Consider the following 15,904-nt stretch of genomic DNA (forward strand, 5'->3'; position numbering starts at 1 on the left):
ACATAATGTCTGCCTTGTTACACCCAGAGAAGAGCAGCTATTTAATTGTGGGGCAGTGATTCCAAGGGCTGTCAAGTGCTTGGCATTCTTCCCAATGAAAGTACCACAGAATTATAAGGTATTCTTTATTAACAGCAAAGAAGGTGTAGTTGGTGATCTACATTCTGATCTTGAGACCAGTGGACTGATCCTGGATTTATACCAGTGTAACAGCTCAGAAACTGGCACCAAAGTAGTCATATGGGCATATTGCTCAAATGCTGGTTGTGCAGTGTTAGCCACATTCTCTAGTGTCCTTCTAGCTACTGAAGGCGATGGGAAGGTGGCGGAGTAAGGACGGAAGAGTCTGTCTTGCATCTGAAGGACTCGGTAGGAGCATTGCCAATGGGTTCAGTGGCATCCGGATTGACCTGTGGAATTCAGCCCTGTGGTGGTAATCTTGGAAGAGTTTTAGGGGAGTGATAACTTGAAGCTCTCTTGCTAGTGATAGCTGTTGGGTCTCCGTGACAGAGTGTGAGTAGCTAAGGCTGATACACCACTGTGTGTACTTGGAAGTGCCCCCACGTGGGGTAGATTGATGAGGTAATAGTTTAAGTACCAAGTGATTAACTAATTGGCTGGCCAATTCAGATGGAAACACTTAAAAGAGAGACAGGTGGGCGGGGGAAGCCCAGAAGGAAGGGCTGGAGGAGCCCAACAGCTCAGAAAGGTGAGATCTCAGCTCCCTTATGTCCTGTGCCTTGGTAGTAGGAAAAGCCTGGTGGAACAGCCTTATGCTGGGGGGGAAGAAACATTTGTAAAGCACATTGTAAATAAAGCACTGGGTGTTGACCTTGCCATTGGTGTGTGTTAAGGACTGCACTGTTTGCAATGAGGATTCAGAGAACCCTGCCCTGTCACAGTCTCTTTAAACATAACCATGGTTTCTTACAATAATTGTAAAGAAAACAGATCAGTACCTAGGAGAGGAAAGATGGTCTTGTGTGTAAGGGAATGAAGTGGGGATTCAGTTCTCATCCTTGGTGCAAACTGTTCGTGTGTGGTTTTGAGGAAGTCACTGAAGAACAAAAGTGGCTAAAGTTGGGCTTCTCAGCCCATACTTAGGTACTGAAATAAATGGGCTGATTTTCGGTAGGGCTGATCTACCCAGCCATTCTCACTGAGGCCAGCTGAAAAGCAGCACACTGAGTGCCTAAATTTCGAGGTTAACTTTAAACACCCAAGTTTGAAAATCATAGCCTTAATGTCGCTGAACCACTGTTCCCGTTCTGCAAAATAGGGGTAAAATGAACTTTCACCCACCCTTTGCCTATCTTGTCCATTTGCACTGTAAGCTTTATGGGACAGGAACTTTTACTTATTATGGATACGTACAGCACCCTAGCTCCATGGGGCCTTGGGCTGGGCTGTGGCCTCTAGACACTACGGGGATGCAAATAATAAACGTGCCTACACAGAAAAAAAATGCAATAGGTAAATATTTGTTGTTTCCAAAATCAAAGGAACCACCCTTCATTTAAATTATAACATGGGGAAAATAGTGTGTTCAATGTGGAAAATAACCTTTTATTTTTTATTTTATTTTTTTTAGTACCACACTTGTTTTTGCTTTAGGGAGCTATGTGTGTGTATGTGTGGAAGCCACCTTTGCCCTATTTCTTATTCTTATTTCTACTGCTTATTTAATTTTGTGGACCTGTCACATCTGATATTTAGATTTAATAGTTATTGGTCTCCATATTTATATTTTTTCCCTGACCCAGAAATTTCTTTTTGCATTATGGCCCTTATCTCTTTATTTAATTCTGTAGTGACTTTGCTTTACTCAGCTGCTCCTCCAAGTCAGACTGCATCAAAATGCTTTTTATATTTTTCTCACTAGTTCCCTTCCCTACCACACATGCCCTCCTCTTGGGCTGGTCCACTGACTTTGGGGATTGCATGTCAAGGACCTGAGATGAGTCATCCTTCTAATATGGAGAACATTCATCTTGAGCACTTGTGTTAAGAAATGAACTCAGATTTCTAAAACTTGGTATTTCTCACTTATTAATCCCTGGTTTTTGAGAACATCCACAAAAGAGCTGATAAGATACCCTCAACCAGGCAAGGTCAGGAATGTTGTGAGTTTGATTCCTATCAATACTGTTCTTAATTTGTATCATTTGGTTGAATAATATAACCCTCCGAATGTTTTCCAAGCCAGTTACACTTAAGTAATCACTTATACTTATCTTCAGCATAGACCTAATTGATATTATTTCTCACTGAAAACATCAATGATGGCAAACATGGTCCTATTGGCTTGCAGTCTATTAGAAATAAAATTATATTAAATGTCTTGTGGGGTGTGAAGAAGTTAACTCAAGGAGAGTTTGCAAGAAAATCATCCTAGTGTAAAACATAAATCTGTTTGAGACTTAAACTACATGTCACCTTCCAGCCAAAAATAGCAATGATCATTAAAACCCAATTTGCTACTAAACATTAATAGACATTGGTTATATCACAACAGATTGGAAAGGCAATTAAACTTACCTTTTTCATATAGAACTTTCTCCTTAAAAATTGTTACCCATATGGAGTTTGTTGCTATCTCATTTGCCAGTAAAGTTCATATATGATGATCGTGCGCGCGTGCTCACACACCCACACACATTTTCAGTAGTTTAAAATTGTTTGATCATTGATCTGATTGTCAGCATTTTTTTAAAATCAAAACCAATTAATCTCGGGTAAACTATTTAATTATAAAGCAGAAAAATAAAGAGCGGGCACACTTACATTCTCTTGGTTCGAAGAAACAATTATCTGAGTTATTTGTTGTCCATTTGAGAAGGAAATAGTGACCATGAGCACAGCTCAAAAATGCGCTGATGTGACTCGTGTCCTGCATGTACACAAAAGGTCAGTGCAACTGATCAGCCAGGTTCTGTTACTGTAAAACAAACAGAAAAGAATTTATGAAGGGAATGAATGGAGACACAAAATAATTAGCCAAGTCTGAACTGAGGTCACAGCCAGGTAAGGAAATCCAGAATTAAGATAACCTTCTAGTCATGGCGAATGCCATTATATCCAAAGTATTGTAATTCACCTGTGACTGTCTGTCAGAGGGCTAGAGCCATTGGGCCCCCGAACCTAATGATCATATAGAGTGCAGTGTCTGAAGTGCACCCTGAGGGAGGTCCAGATTGCCTGGCATCCTCAGCTATTAATTTATTTCATTTTTGTAGCCTATCATTAATATACTAAGAGCACACTGTGTCTGGCCCATGCCTGTTGTGTTGGGTATGGGGATGGGTAAGTAAGGGCACCCTTACCCCCCCATCCAGCATGATGCACGGAAAGGTTGATCACAATATTTTCCTGTGAGCAGAGTCTCCTTGATGCTTCCTCCCTTTGGGGAAGTAATAGCTCAGAAAGGGGTAGGGAGGAGACTGTGCCATAGACCCCCTCACTCCATCTCACTGCCAGACCTGGGCAGATGGGCTGAGGGGAGCAATCTGTAGCATCCTGATGAATGGCACAGCGTACGCTCATGCACCTGTGCAAGACAAACAGTCCTCTTGGTGCAGTGTGGCTCTGCCCCACCCCATACACAAGTTAACTGCAAATTGCTCAGTTGATCCCTGTGTCTGTTCCAAGACCCCTAGTTTTCTGTGATTCTGTACGTGTGGAACTTGGGGCTAGCTGCAGAAATGAAGCTGAGGACAGTCAACGGTGCTCAACTCTGCTCTCCATTCTCACATCGGCAGCCTTTGGTCAGCATGGGTTAAGGTACACCGTTATAATGAGGGAGAGGTTGAGGGAGACAGGGCCGAGAGGGCAGGCAAGAAGGAAAAGGAGATCAAGGTGAAAGAAATGATGCTACGGAATGATTTAAACAAATTAAAACCATTTCATTTAATCAGTCAGCCTAGAGGCACTTAGTTGAAGACATTTTCCTAACTATCAAACTTAGAGGCAGCCACTTGATCTTTCATTTGTTCCCCATAATTTTCCTTAGCATACTTACTCCAACAGAGTCTCTCTCTTTATTTCTGAATTGAAAGTGAGACCTAATGCAGAATCTGATATATCACAGTTATACCTCTGACAAAACACTTGAGTTTAGGGAGAACAAAGTGGACCTGTGTGAGAGAGATTGACAATGCTAGCTTAAGGAAGTTAGAATGGCACTTTTGGAGCATATATCTTTGTAGACATGCGCATGTGTGCATCTACCCACACAAGTACATTTAGTTTTTCACAAAACAATTGTAAGGGATGCTTTGCATGTATGTGCGAATAAGCAGTATTGCCAACCCCAAGTGTTTAAATATCATGAGCCGGGCCCCAAAGAATCATGAGATTGGTTTACAAGTAGGGCTGTCAAACAATTAAAAAAAATTAATCATGATTAAACAATAACAGAATACTAATTTAAATTTATTTGTGGATGTTTTTCTACTCTACAGTGTAGAGTGCTCACTTTATGTTATTACTTTTGATTACAAATATTTGCACTGTAAAAAAAGATAAACAAAAGTGCAATCAGCAGGTCAAAGCATGAAGAGGCATATGAATGATTAGCATATCTGACACATAAATACCTTGCAACACTGTCTACAATAGTGCCATGCAAACAACTCTTCTCACTTTCAGGTGACATTGTAAATAAGTAGCAGGCAGCATTATCTCCGATAAATGTAAACAAACTTGTTTGTCTTAGCAATTGGCTGAACAAGAAGTAGGACTGGGTGGACTTGTAGGTGCTAAAGTTTTACATTGTTTTGTTTTTTAGTTTAGTTCGGTAAAAAAAAATCTACATTTGTAAGTTGCACTTACATGATAAAGAGACTGCACTACAGTACTTGTATGAGATGAATTTATAAAATACTGTTTCTTTTGTTTATCTTTTTTACAGTGCAAATATTTGTAATAAAAAAATAAAGTGAGCACTGTACACTGTATTCTGTGTTGCAGTTGAAATCAGTATATTTGAAAATGTAGAAAAACATCCAAAACATTTATAATAAATTAAAATTGGTATTCTGTTGTTGCATGTCAGTGTTATTAAAAATGTGATTAATCACAATTAATTTTTTTAATCTAGTTAATTGTTATGAGTTAATCGCTTGAGTTAACTGTGATTAATCGACAGCCCTAAAAGTCACAAGATTTATAAACAAACATACATTTGGGGTTGTATATTATTTGCCTTCTGTTTCTTGAGCCTCTCTAGGTTACATTTGGGTCACATTTTCCTGCTTTTCCCTGTAAGCATGAAGGCTAGAAACTTCCTTTTTAAAAAAATGAAAGTTGAGATTCTCATGATTCCAGGAAATAGCCAATATCATGAAACTTTCAGTACAGTCATGAGATTTGGCAACACTGGTGTAGTGCTAGAGAACTGTGATATTTCCTCTTTATAAAGTAGAAAAACTACAACTGGATAGGTCCTAGAAGTTTTGTAATACTTTAGAATCAGTGATAGAGATAGTATCTGTAAACCCAAACATAACCTAGTTTAGAACATGACTGTGCGAGCTGTTCCATATTATGCTGAAATGGGATTGTCCCGGACAGCTTGAGGCCTGGGGTGCTGTGAAACTTCTGATCCAGAACTGTACCCTGTTCCCCAGTTGTATATTTCCCTAAACTTTAATTGGTTGACCATGTCCGATCTGCTTAATTACTTTGAATTTATTTCCTAACAACTGGGAGACCCTCTACTCAATTTTTGCAACTCCAGCTTATCCAAATGCAGTAATGTAATATAAATATTTTCATCCCTTACAACATCCTCTAACTAACCCCCTCCAGCAAATTGAAATAAAGTTGCAAGAAGATGTAGATGGAAAAGTAGCTGATAGGACCATACCCAGTTTAGTTATCAATTGGACCTCAAAAATATCAAAAGGAAATGGAGACCGTCCAGCCATTGATAATGTATTTCAAACTGGTATTTCTAGAAATACTGGGTACAATATCTTAAGAACATTCATGGGAAAGTCAAAATCATTCTCATCTTGTGCCTCGCCCCCTGGCAACATCTCCTACAAATCGACAAGTGTTTCCTTTCTGATATCAGACAGCAATTTGTAAAAATTCCACTCTAGGAAGTTCTCATGGTATATTTCATCCTGAGACTGATGAAAGGGGAAATGTGAACTAAAAAAAAAAAAGGGAGAGAGAAATATTGTGGTGATTGCTTATATGGTGAAGTCTGTGGCCAAATCCAGACTCCAGCCTAACCTGAGAGAACTCAGGGAAATGGAAAATGTCTCTGAATCATGTTGGGTAAGTCTACACAGCAGCTCGAGGTGTGATTCCCGGCTCGGGTAGACATAAGTGTTACCTCTACTCAGCCTGGCACTGACCAATAGCAGTGCGGCAGCTCAGGCCAGCCACCCCAGTACAGTCCCACCCGACCTTCTGGTTACAGACTGGGGCAGCCGGCCCAAGCTGCTGAACCACACTGCTACTTCCAGTGCACGACTTGAGCAGAGCTCGTGTGTGTGTGTCCACCCGAGCTGGAAACTACACTTCCCAGCTCAGCAGTGTAGACATACACTTAGAGCCAAAACAGTTTCTAATGCACACGGCCCACTCTCTGATTGTGTATGAACCCCCCTGCTCTGAGTCGTGAACCTGGATTCAGGGAATAAATAAACTGTAGATTGCTTACGTTTCCCTTTGACCTTAAGAAAGGGCCAAAAAACTATGTCGCCTACAGGGGAAAAACCAGTAGACTTGACTGGTCTGCATTTGTGTTTGCTTGTCAAGGGCTTGCTAAATCTGAAATGAATTAACTCTGCTAACCTTTGATAGTGACCTTGTGAGTTGTTTTGCTATAAAGCTATTACTACATCCAAAGGATTTGTTGTTGTTTTAAATTATACGTTAAACAGGTGGTTCATGGGACTATATTTGATTCATCGACAGTCCCAAGCTGTTTGGGCTATTCATCTCAGGGGAATGTAAATAGCATTGTAGTGATATTTGAGAAGCTCATAAACTGCTGTTTGTGAGATGTTGCCACTATTTTTGCTTACTATACACCTTTAAAAATATTTATCAAGAGAAACTGCGTAATACGTAGAGAAGGAATAAAGGAATGGATTTAGTGCATTTAAATAACGTACTATACCCAAACTTTCTGAGCAACTCTGCTGCTTCACTGAGGAAGACCTGGGCTATGCCAGCCAACGTTTGCTGCCTCCCATTTAGGGATGTAGGTGTGAACATGCAGTGGACAATTAGGGCATGTCTACATGGGGCATTAGTGCACCGTAAGCCAGGGTGTGAATGTACAGCGCCCTAGCTGGTCATGCAGCAGCGTCCTATGTGGACACTTCTCAAGGACAGTAAAAGTATTGCAGTGCACTTTGATGTTCTGCTGTTGAAACGAAAGGACATCAAAAGGGTGCTACAGAAGTTTTAGTATGCTGTAGGGGTGTTCATGTGGGACGTTCCTGTGCAGCAAGCGAGTGCGCTGTAGACACACCCTGCTTGTGGTGCGCTTCCCTACACTAATGTGCCGTGTAGGGAGGCCCACAGCTGTTTTAAACCCTGTTCTTGCAGCATAGAGGCTGGGGTTTGGAGCAGTCCAAACGCTCTTGAGGGTTAGTGAATGAATAATGAAAGGGTTAAGCTGGCAACTGTTGTGCTTACAGGCCCAAGGGAGCAGAATTGGGATCCACAGTACAAAAGGGGAACTGTCTAGTTGAGCAGGTGGAAACATTTCAGATTCTGAAATTTTTCTGTTTGAAAAATGGAGACAATTTTTGTGAAACCTCTGAATTTCCTTGCTTGTGTGGTTTGGAGTAAAACTTCAAGAGGGACAATGTCAGGTCAACCTCAGCACCAAATCTAAGTTTTCAGACAAATCTGCCTTTACAATACCTCAGAAATGTTTGCCTGATTATTTAAATATTCCAGTGGAAAGAGTTTTGAAGAAATAACTGTCCCTGCAGTCTTTACAATCCACACATTGCAGTGTGGTGTTAGTGTACAGAAGCGTGAAAGTGAAAATGATTTGAAACGGGTGGGTGGGGGGCAGAGCGGAGAGACACTTTCTTTTCGTTGTTGGAGCTGAAAGACATGCATAAAACATGCAGAGAGAGAAAAAAACCAAGTGTTTACAATTCTTTCTGTTTTTAACAATCTAAAGTTGTGTTAGTAAGACAGGTAATTTTTTTTTAACTTGAACAGTTCTTTTTACTTTATTATTGTTGGTAATTTAGGCATTTTTTCAGAAGGTATATTTTTTTCCATTTTGCTGCATTACCCCTCCTATCTCTCCCCCACACTGAGTGAAATTATGAAAACATTTCCTGAAGCAGCTTCTTGTTAAACGACAGATGCTGAGAATGGAGACCTGCATTCATCATGGGGCTAGATTTTCCCATAATCACTAGCATCAAAGGGTTAATTACTTGCAGGCATTTTTCTCTTGCAAACAGTGAATTTAATCAATATCTGTGTAAAGCATTCAGCTTATTTCCCACTAAGTAAGCAACTTTTACAAAAGACAGAGATAAGAAATGCAGTGCTGTTTTTCTATTAAAGAATACAAAGCTGTGATGCTTTTTTTGTTTAAAACTTTTAGGCAAGTAGTGTCTTGCTGGCTGTCTGGCTGCCTAGCTTTAGTGCTTCTGAAGATCTAAAGAAAAAACTAATAGATCAAGTTATTATTGGGTCCTTCCAAAGCTGTTTGCTCTTGTGCTTAATTTCAGTATGTTTCTTCCATAGCTATTAAATTATATCCATGCATACTTAACAGCTATGTTAAATTGGATATTAAATTTACTTTTTTGTAAAAAAAAATAGTGATTAATAATGGGGCTGATTCTTGCACTTCGTGTGGTCTTTTACCCATGTGCACTATGAATGCCTGCTTGGTTATGTAACAATGCCAATCAGAGTGCTCGTATTTTACACCCTCTTTGCACCACTGTAAATCATCACACATGGTTCAAGGCACTGGCACATCCAGAGGCTCAGTACGATTTGAACACATTTTATTTGTGCTGGTGTAGTCCCGCTTTGAAGTCCGCACATCTAGCCATTGACTAGATCTTGTCAAATTCCTTATTTCTTTTCCCTCCCTTAGACTAATGTCTTTAAACTAACACAAGGACTCCTTGGTGTGTTGGTTGATATAAAGCACTGAAGAATGGACTTGTTAGGTGTTGTATCCATCAGTATATCCATAATGCCTTTCAAAGAATGATCATCTTGAACAAGTATTAGACAGTACATTTTTAGTTCCTGATGTCTTCGTTTCCTTTGGCTCTCTGCTTTTCCGTCAGTTCTGTTCTGAAGAGTTTTGCTTAGCTGCTAGTGTGTAAATCCCTTTAGCAGGATGCTTGACAGCGGATCAAGATGTGATGCTCATGATGGCATCACTGTAGCCAGAAAGGTCAGAGTTCAGCAGAACCTTCTTGTAATTTAATGCCGCATGCCTTTGCTTGGTGGTTCAAATCCAGTCCCCTGTAGGTCAAATTTCAGAGTAACAGCCACGTTAGTCTGTATTCGCAAAAAAAAAAAGGAGTACTTGTGGCACCTTAGAGACTAACCAATTTATTTGAGCATAAGCTTTCGTGAGCTACAGCTCACTTCATCGGATGCATACCATGTAGAATCATAGAATCCTAGAATCATAGAATATCAGGGTTGGAAGGGACCTCAGGAGGTCATCTAGTCCAACCCCCTGCTCAAAGCAGGACCAATCCCCAATCAAATCATCCCAGCCAAGGCTTTGTCAAGCCTGACCTTAAAAACTTCCAAGGAAGGAGATTCTACCACCTCCCTAGGTAACGCATTCCAGTGTTTCACCACCCTCCTAGTGAAAAAGTTTTTCCTAATATCCAACCTAAACCTCCCCCACTTGCAACATGTAGGTCAAATGTAACTTTTAATTTGTTTGCATTGGAGGTGTGTCCCTTGCTTGCCATCAATAAATGAAATGTTCTATGCTGAACAATTCAGAGCTGCTCTCTCTTTGTCTTTGGCCAAATATTACCTCCTGAGAACCCACGAGATGGAATTTGTTTATTTTGCAAGCCTCTTTCTGCTTCTTTTCGTGTGTGTGTGTTCCTCTAAACCCTGCTCCCTACCATCAAAAGGCTTGACCCATAACAATTTCATTTTTACCCTACAGATGTTCACTGTATTTAGGAGCTATAATTTAAAATATTCAATAATTTTGTTGCATTTTAGAAATTATACTTAAAATGTTGTAAGTGGACGTGATGACTCATGGTTAGAATAGCAAAGCCCTGAAAACTTGCATGATGCTGAAATCTGATGTGAACAGAGATCATCTCTAGCAGTGTGGCCATAAACAAGTCACTTGACTACTTACTAAACTTGGGCTTCCAGTCGTTCCAGCTGCAAAGCTGGGTAAAAGCTTTGAAAAACAAGGGCCACCATTCAGCTGAGTGAGCAAATGAGAGCGGGGGGAAAAATAGCTCAGAGTAAACTGTGATCCAAGCAAATATTTTTTGTTGGAAGCAATGATACTTGGTTATACAGAGTATAAATCAGAACAATGCGGGGTTTGATTTAGCAAGGACTGAAGGGCAAAACAAAGGCAGCATTGTTATGTCCAAGCTTCGGAAATATACCCAGATAGCAGTGGCATGCAACAAGCTTTTTCATATGTTTTTTGGCTCACACTGGGTTTTGTGTAAGAACCAAAGTTGGCAAAAACAGCAAGCATTGCTCAGACAAGAATAGCCTACCCTGATTACAGATTTTGGAGAGATTTTTAATTAGGCCAGTGCTGTGAAGGCTACTAAGTCTTGGGACTTCAAAACAAAGCTGAAAAATATTTTACAATTGATCACAAATTGGTTTTAAGCAGAAATCACCACTGCAGTCAACAGGGAATTTAAGCTTAAAACTGATGGCATAATTTAGCTCAATAGTTATTGTTTTCTTCAAGGTTTGGTTCACTATATCCTTCAGTCCTCCTCTATGAGGACAAAAAATGGTGGCTAGTCAGAATCTTTCTTGCAATTAAGCAGGGGACTGTTTCCATGCAAGCATACAGTTTCCAGTTTCCCTACACTTCCCTATATAAGAGTGTAGGATGTATAAGACCATTTCATTAGGTCCCCAAATAAGTAATTGCAGGGCTGAACTAAAATTGGTTGAATGAGGTGTTGGAGGGCACTGTGATAGGGGGTTGGAAAGGAGATATGGACCCTTTCATTCCATGTCTATTGGTTCAAAACCTGGCCTGGTTTGAAGTCAGGGACCCAACGCTTATTCCATCTGATGTCTGTTCTGAAGGCCTGAGTAGAAGGTCTCAAGCCAGTTTCTAGCTCACATATCACACAACCCCAGCACCATTGGTACTGACTGGCCACCCAGGGTATGTCTACACCACAATAAAACAGCCCCTTTGCCCAAGCCCAAGCCAGTTGCAGATTTCTAATTGCAGTGTAGACGACCCTCGGAGGCAGTTGCAAAAGAGAGGCCACAGGACAAATTAAAAGGTTCCTGAAGGTAATGATTGTGGCTCTGTGTGGGGGTGCCTGCAGAACCTTGCGCTGCTTCCCCCTGTATTGGGCGTGGCTGTATGGAGAATGCCAGTGTCCAGGGCTGTCCCATTGGCTTGTGTCACAAGGAGAAATAGACAAACCCACCCATCCCCCATAAAAAAACCTTTGCAAGACAAATATCTCAAAAAGGAGGCGTATGGTGCATGTGCAAGGGCACACCTGGGACCCTGCTTGGAGCTGCTCCGGCTGATGTACTCACACATGGCTAAGCGTTGGCCTGTGGCTAGGACTGTGTGTCTGCATGGGAGAGTAAGGGAAGGAAGAACTCCCCTTACTTCTAAGCCAGGGCACCATACCCCCGTTCCCTGTCTTGCAAAGCTGAGCTGGCATTGGGTGTGTGGTCATTTGCCGCTGCTGTGGGACAGCAGGAAGTTCCTCCCCACTCGGAGCAAAGGGGGAAGCAGAGAGGGCACAGTGCCTCAGAGAAGTGTCTGAGTCACAGCGCCTTCTGGGGCTACTCTTGGGAGAGGGCAGCTTACGCGCCACCTCTTGCTCAAGGCTGTGCTTAAAGGCACGGTCGAGTCTGGAGTCTCGCATGTGCAGTCACTTGAGGTGCACCTACAACCTCAAGTGCACGCTCTCCTGTATGTCAGGCATTGGAGCAGGAAAGTGGGTTATTGGGGTTAAAATTCACCACTGTGCAGAAGGCCCCCATGAGGTCTGGCCACCATCTACAGCCAGTGAAGCCCTTCTTTGAAAGAGTAAGTGGGACATAAGTGATGCACAGGATGGAGTGCTGGCCCTCTGCACAGGGGTACATTGTATGTTCCCTCCGAACGGCTAAGAAAGGCCTGTGAGGGGAGTGGTTCTCAACCTTTTTCATTTGCGGACCCCTAAAATATCTCAAACGGAGGTGCGGGCGCCTTTGGAAGTCTGTTGTCTGTGTATGTAGTTGAATTCTGTTCAGTCAGTTTTCTGTCTGTCTTTCGCAGACCCTTTAGACATAGTCTGTGGATCACAGATTGAGAGCCACTGCATTAAGGGAGCCCCTGGTTGTACTTAAACCTGCTGTCTTGATTGCCGTGCATTAATCACCTGGTTTTGTTACTGACCGCGCTCTGTCTCTCTTTTGTTTGCAGGTCTCGAGTCTGGATATTGGTTGTGGTTTTTTTAAAAAAAAATTTATGATTATTATTTTTGATTGGCTTTTTTCCCCTTCCCTTGTGGATGTGAACTGAAGACCTACAGAGGAGTGCTGGACGAGGGAACAGGAGGACACTTACTTCATTTTATTTGGAAACACTCATTGCCGCGGTACCTTCAAGTCATATTCCACAGTCATGTGGTCATCACAGCTGCTGTTCTTCACAATGCTCTTAGCACCAGCAGTGCATGGTAAGAGAAATGTGGAGGGAAATGGTGGGGTGCTTTTGGTTTTTTGCCTATATAATCTGTGTGAGTTTGGTTTTTCTAGGGCCAAGGGGATTTATGGCAGTGAGGAGGCCAAATCCCATTGGGCACCAAACTCCTTTACACCTCTTTGAAAAGCCCAACCTCCATTATTACAAAACAGGCCTGCAATAAAGAACCATCATCTGGCCTTAAGTAAAAAGCTGTTTATGAACAAAACTGCTTGATGTGTGCGAGGTCACTTGAGAGACTTACATTAGACAGTCTGTCCAGTACATTATAACTGAACTGCTGCCCCATGTTCAGGGCCAGTGCACAGGGTAGGCACCGCTTAAGTCACACCTTTTACTGGCCCTGTGCGTGGGGGTTGAATTTCACTCTGTGTGACTAGATATCTCTGAGAAGCATTGTACAGCGTAACCGACTTTAACCACAGCTACAGAGAGGATGGGATCTCACTAAATTATCATCACTGATGCTGTTAGCACGCATATTAACGTGTCACGGTGGCCATCATATTTTGTATTGTCTGAAGCAAGTAATTATAATCTATTCTTCATCACAGATCAAGGAAAAGTGAAAATGGATCCATCTCACTATGTCGACAGGGCTTATAGGGCAACGTTTTTAACAATAGGAACCCAAAGTTAAGCTCCTAAAATAATTGGCCTGATTTCTAAATTGCTGAATGCCTAGAAGAACCTGGTGCTGGGGCGGGGCCAGCATTTTTGAAAATCTGGCAACTCCATTTGGGGGCCTTAAGGGGAACTGAGCTCTTTTGAAATTCCGGCCTTAGTGGCCCTAGACCAGTGGTTCCCAAACTTGTTCGGCCACTTGTGCAGGAAAAGCCCCTGGCGGGCCCGGCTGGTTTGTTTACCTGCTGCGTCCGCAGGTTTGGTTGATCGCGGCTCCCAGTGGCCGCGGTTTGCTGCTCCAGGCCAATGGGAGCTGCTGGAAGCGATGGCCAGTACGTCCCTCGGCTCCCAATGCTTCCAGCAGCTCCCATTGGCCTGAAGCAGCAAACCGCGGCCACTGGGAGCCGCGATCAGCCAAACCTGCGGACGCGGCAGGTAAACAAACCGGCCCAACCTGCCAGGGGCTTTCTCTGCACAAGAGGTGGAACAAGTTTGGGAATCGCTGCCCTAGACAATCCAAGCCATTGAGTAAGGTGTAGGCTTTAGGCTCCTATTTTTGAAAATCTTGGCGAGAATTCCACATCCACTCTGTGCATGGGGTAATTTCCCAGAGCTAAGGCTTTAGGGTTAAACTTTTAGTGGGGAAGGAAAAACAGCAACAAAAATACAGAGTGCATCAAGTCTACTGGCATCGCTTTTACCACCTTTATGCCCTATAGCGCGCGCTCTCTCTCTCAACTGTTGAAGCAAACTTCCCCACTGATTTCAAGATTTTAATTTATAATTAAATGGTGTCAAAAAATGGTGGTTGGAAAAAAAACCCAAGCTATTATGGAAGGAGCTGTCTGTTCTACTCAGACGAAGTTAAATGGTAAATGTTGTTTTGTAAATCTTTATAATTAAACAATATTAACAGTTAAAGCAATTAACAATTTAAATGCCCCTCAGGCAGTTTTGGTTTTAGTCAGAATGCCAGTGTAGTCTGAGAGCTCGCTTGCTAGTTTTGCTGAATGAAAATGCCAGAAGAATACTAGGAGCCACGTCGCCCCACCAGTGAGCAGACACTGAAGATGCAAAAATTGAGGGCCTGATTTTTCCCACAGATAAGCTCCTTGGAGAGTCATTGACTCCCACGCAAACTGAGTGGAAAGCCTGGCAGGTGTCTGTGACTCCACAAGGGGCACCACAGTGGGAAATCAGGCCCCTCAGTGTTAGCTATGACCCTTTGTAACTCACCAGTCAGTGTGTGTTACATGTCCTCCTGTGTGGCTGATCCACAGAGGTGAAGAGTCTGTTACAGCTACAGTACCTGGCTTTTTGGTTCGAGCGGTAGGAGCTCTGGAGAGCTCTGGTTCAGCCCCTCCTGGTGGCCAAGACAGCAGCCATCCCACCGGAGCCTGGCCTCAGTGCAGTTCATAGTGTTTCTGCGAGGAGGAGGGTAATAGGAGTAATTTGTGAGCATGCATTTATCCTCAGGTAGAGGAAGGGGTGCACCCACTAAAATATGAGTTACACAGAAGGTCAGAGTAGTTGATCTAATGGTTCCTTTGGGTCTCAAAATCTACAAAGCTCAATACCTGCTGCCCTTTCTGGCCCTATCCTGCACCTGCACAACAGTGTCTCCATGAGTGGTGTGGGCAAGCAGATTCAGTGTGGAATTTTCTGCTCTCCAGCTTGAGGATAATTCTGGAGAGTTTGTGTAAGTGCACACAGCAGCCAGAATTCAGCCGTTTGCTAAATATGAAATTAGTCCGGCTAAGACCTTCTCATTCTTGTTTGCTAAGAGATCTCTGTAATGTATACAGAAGGTTTGCCTGGAAAGTTGTCTTCTAAGACCGTACCAAGATTTAATGTTTTGGATTCTGTTGTTACAAACTGTGAAAGTATCTGGTGATCAGGATAATTGCAAGGATGTGTATTAACTGGTGGGGTTTTATTTGTATTGGGGGTTTTTGAGTATTGTTTTTAGAGTACTGTGATTGCCCCTTCTTCCATCTGCAGCTTGTAAGTTACAATTTGTTCTTGTATGTTGGGACAATGGAAGGGACACTGCTTTTTTTTTTTTTAATTTAGGCATGGCCAGTGCTGCCACACATTTGTTTTTGTGGCTATGTTTTCCCACCTCCGATAAATGTGTAAAGTTCAAAGTGACAGAGTTGTGTAAGAAGATGGGCCAGGCATTCCACTTCTGGGTGCATGTTGTGTGCCTCAGGTTGTGATGTCAGGTGTGGGGTCAGAGGACGCATGACTGCACTGCTGTGTGAGATGAAAACAAGCCCCTGGAGATGCTGCCTGAGTGGGATGCTTTCATTGGCCTGCTAAACCCAGGGTTGTGAGCTCAATCCTTGAGGGGGCCATTTA

At 42.5% G+C, this 15,904-nt stretch overlaps 1 protein-coding gene across 36 annotated transcripts in view; it reads left to right on the forward strand.

Moving 5' to 3' along the window:
- The window catches only part of ADGRL3 (adhesion G protein-coupled receptor L3), an 806,525-nt gene that overhangs the window by 275,335 nt on the left and 515,286 nt on the right, over positions 1-15,904 (forward strand). For all 36 annotated transcript variants that reach the window (XM_037896575.2, XM_037896573.2, XM_037896571.2 and 33 more), the window contains one exon: positions 12,638-12,893. In XM_037896575.2, the coding sequence (XP_037752503.1) occupies positions 12,839-12,893 (55 nt within the window). In that variant the 5' untranslated portion in view covers positions 12,638-12,838. The remainder of the gene's footprint in view (positions 1-12,637; positions 12,894-15,904) is intronic.

The sequence above is a fragment of the Chelonia mydas genome, chromosome 4 (assembly GCF_015237465.2).
Source record: "Chelonia mydas isolate rCheMyd1 chromosome 4, rCheMyd1.pri.v2, whole genome shotgun sequence".
Classification (NCBI taxonomy): domain Eukaryota; kingdom Metazoa; phylum Chordata; order Testudines; family Cheloniidae; genus Chelonia; species Chelonia mydas.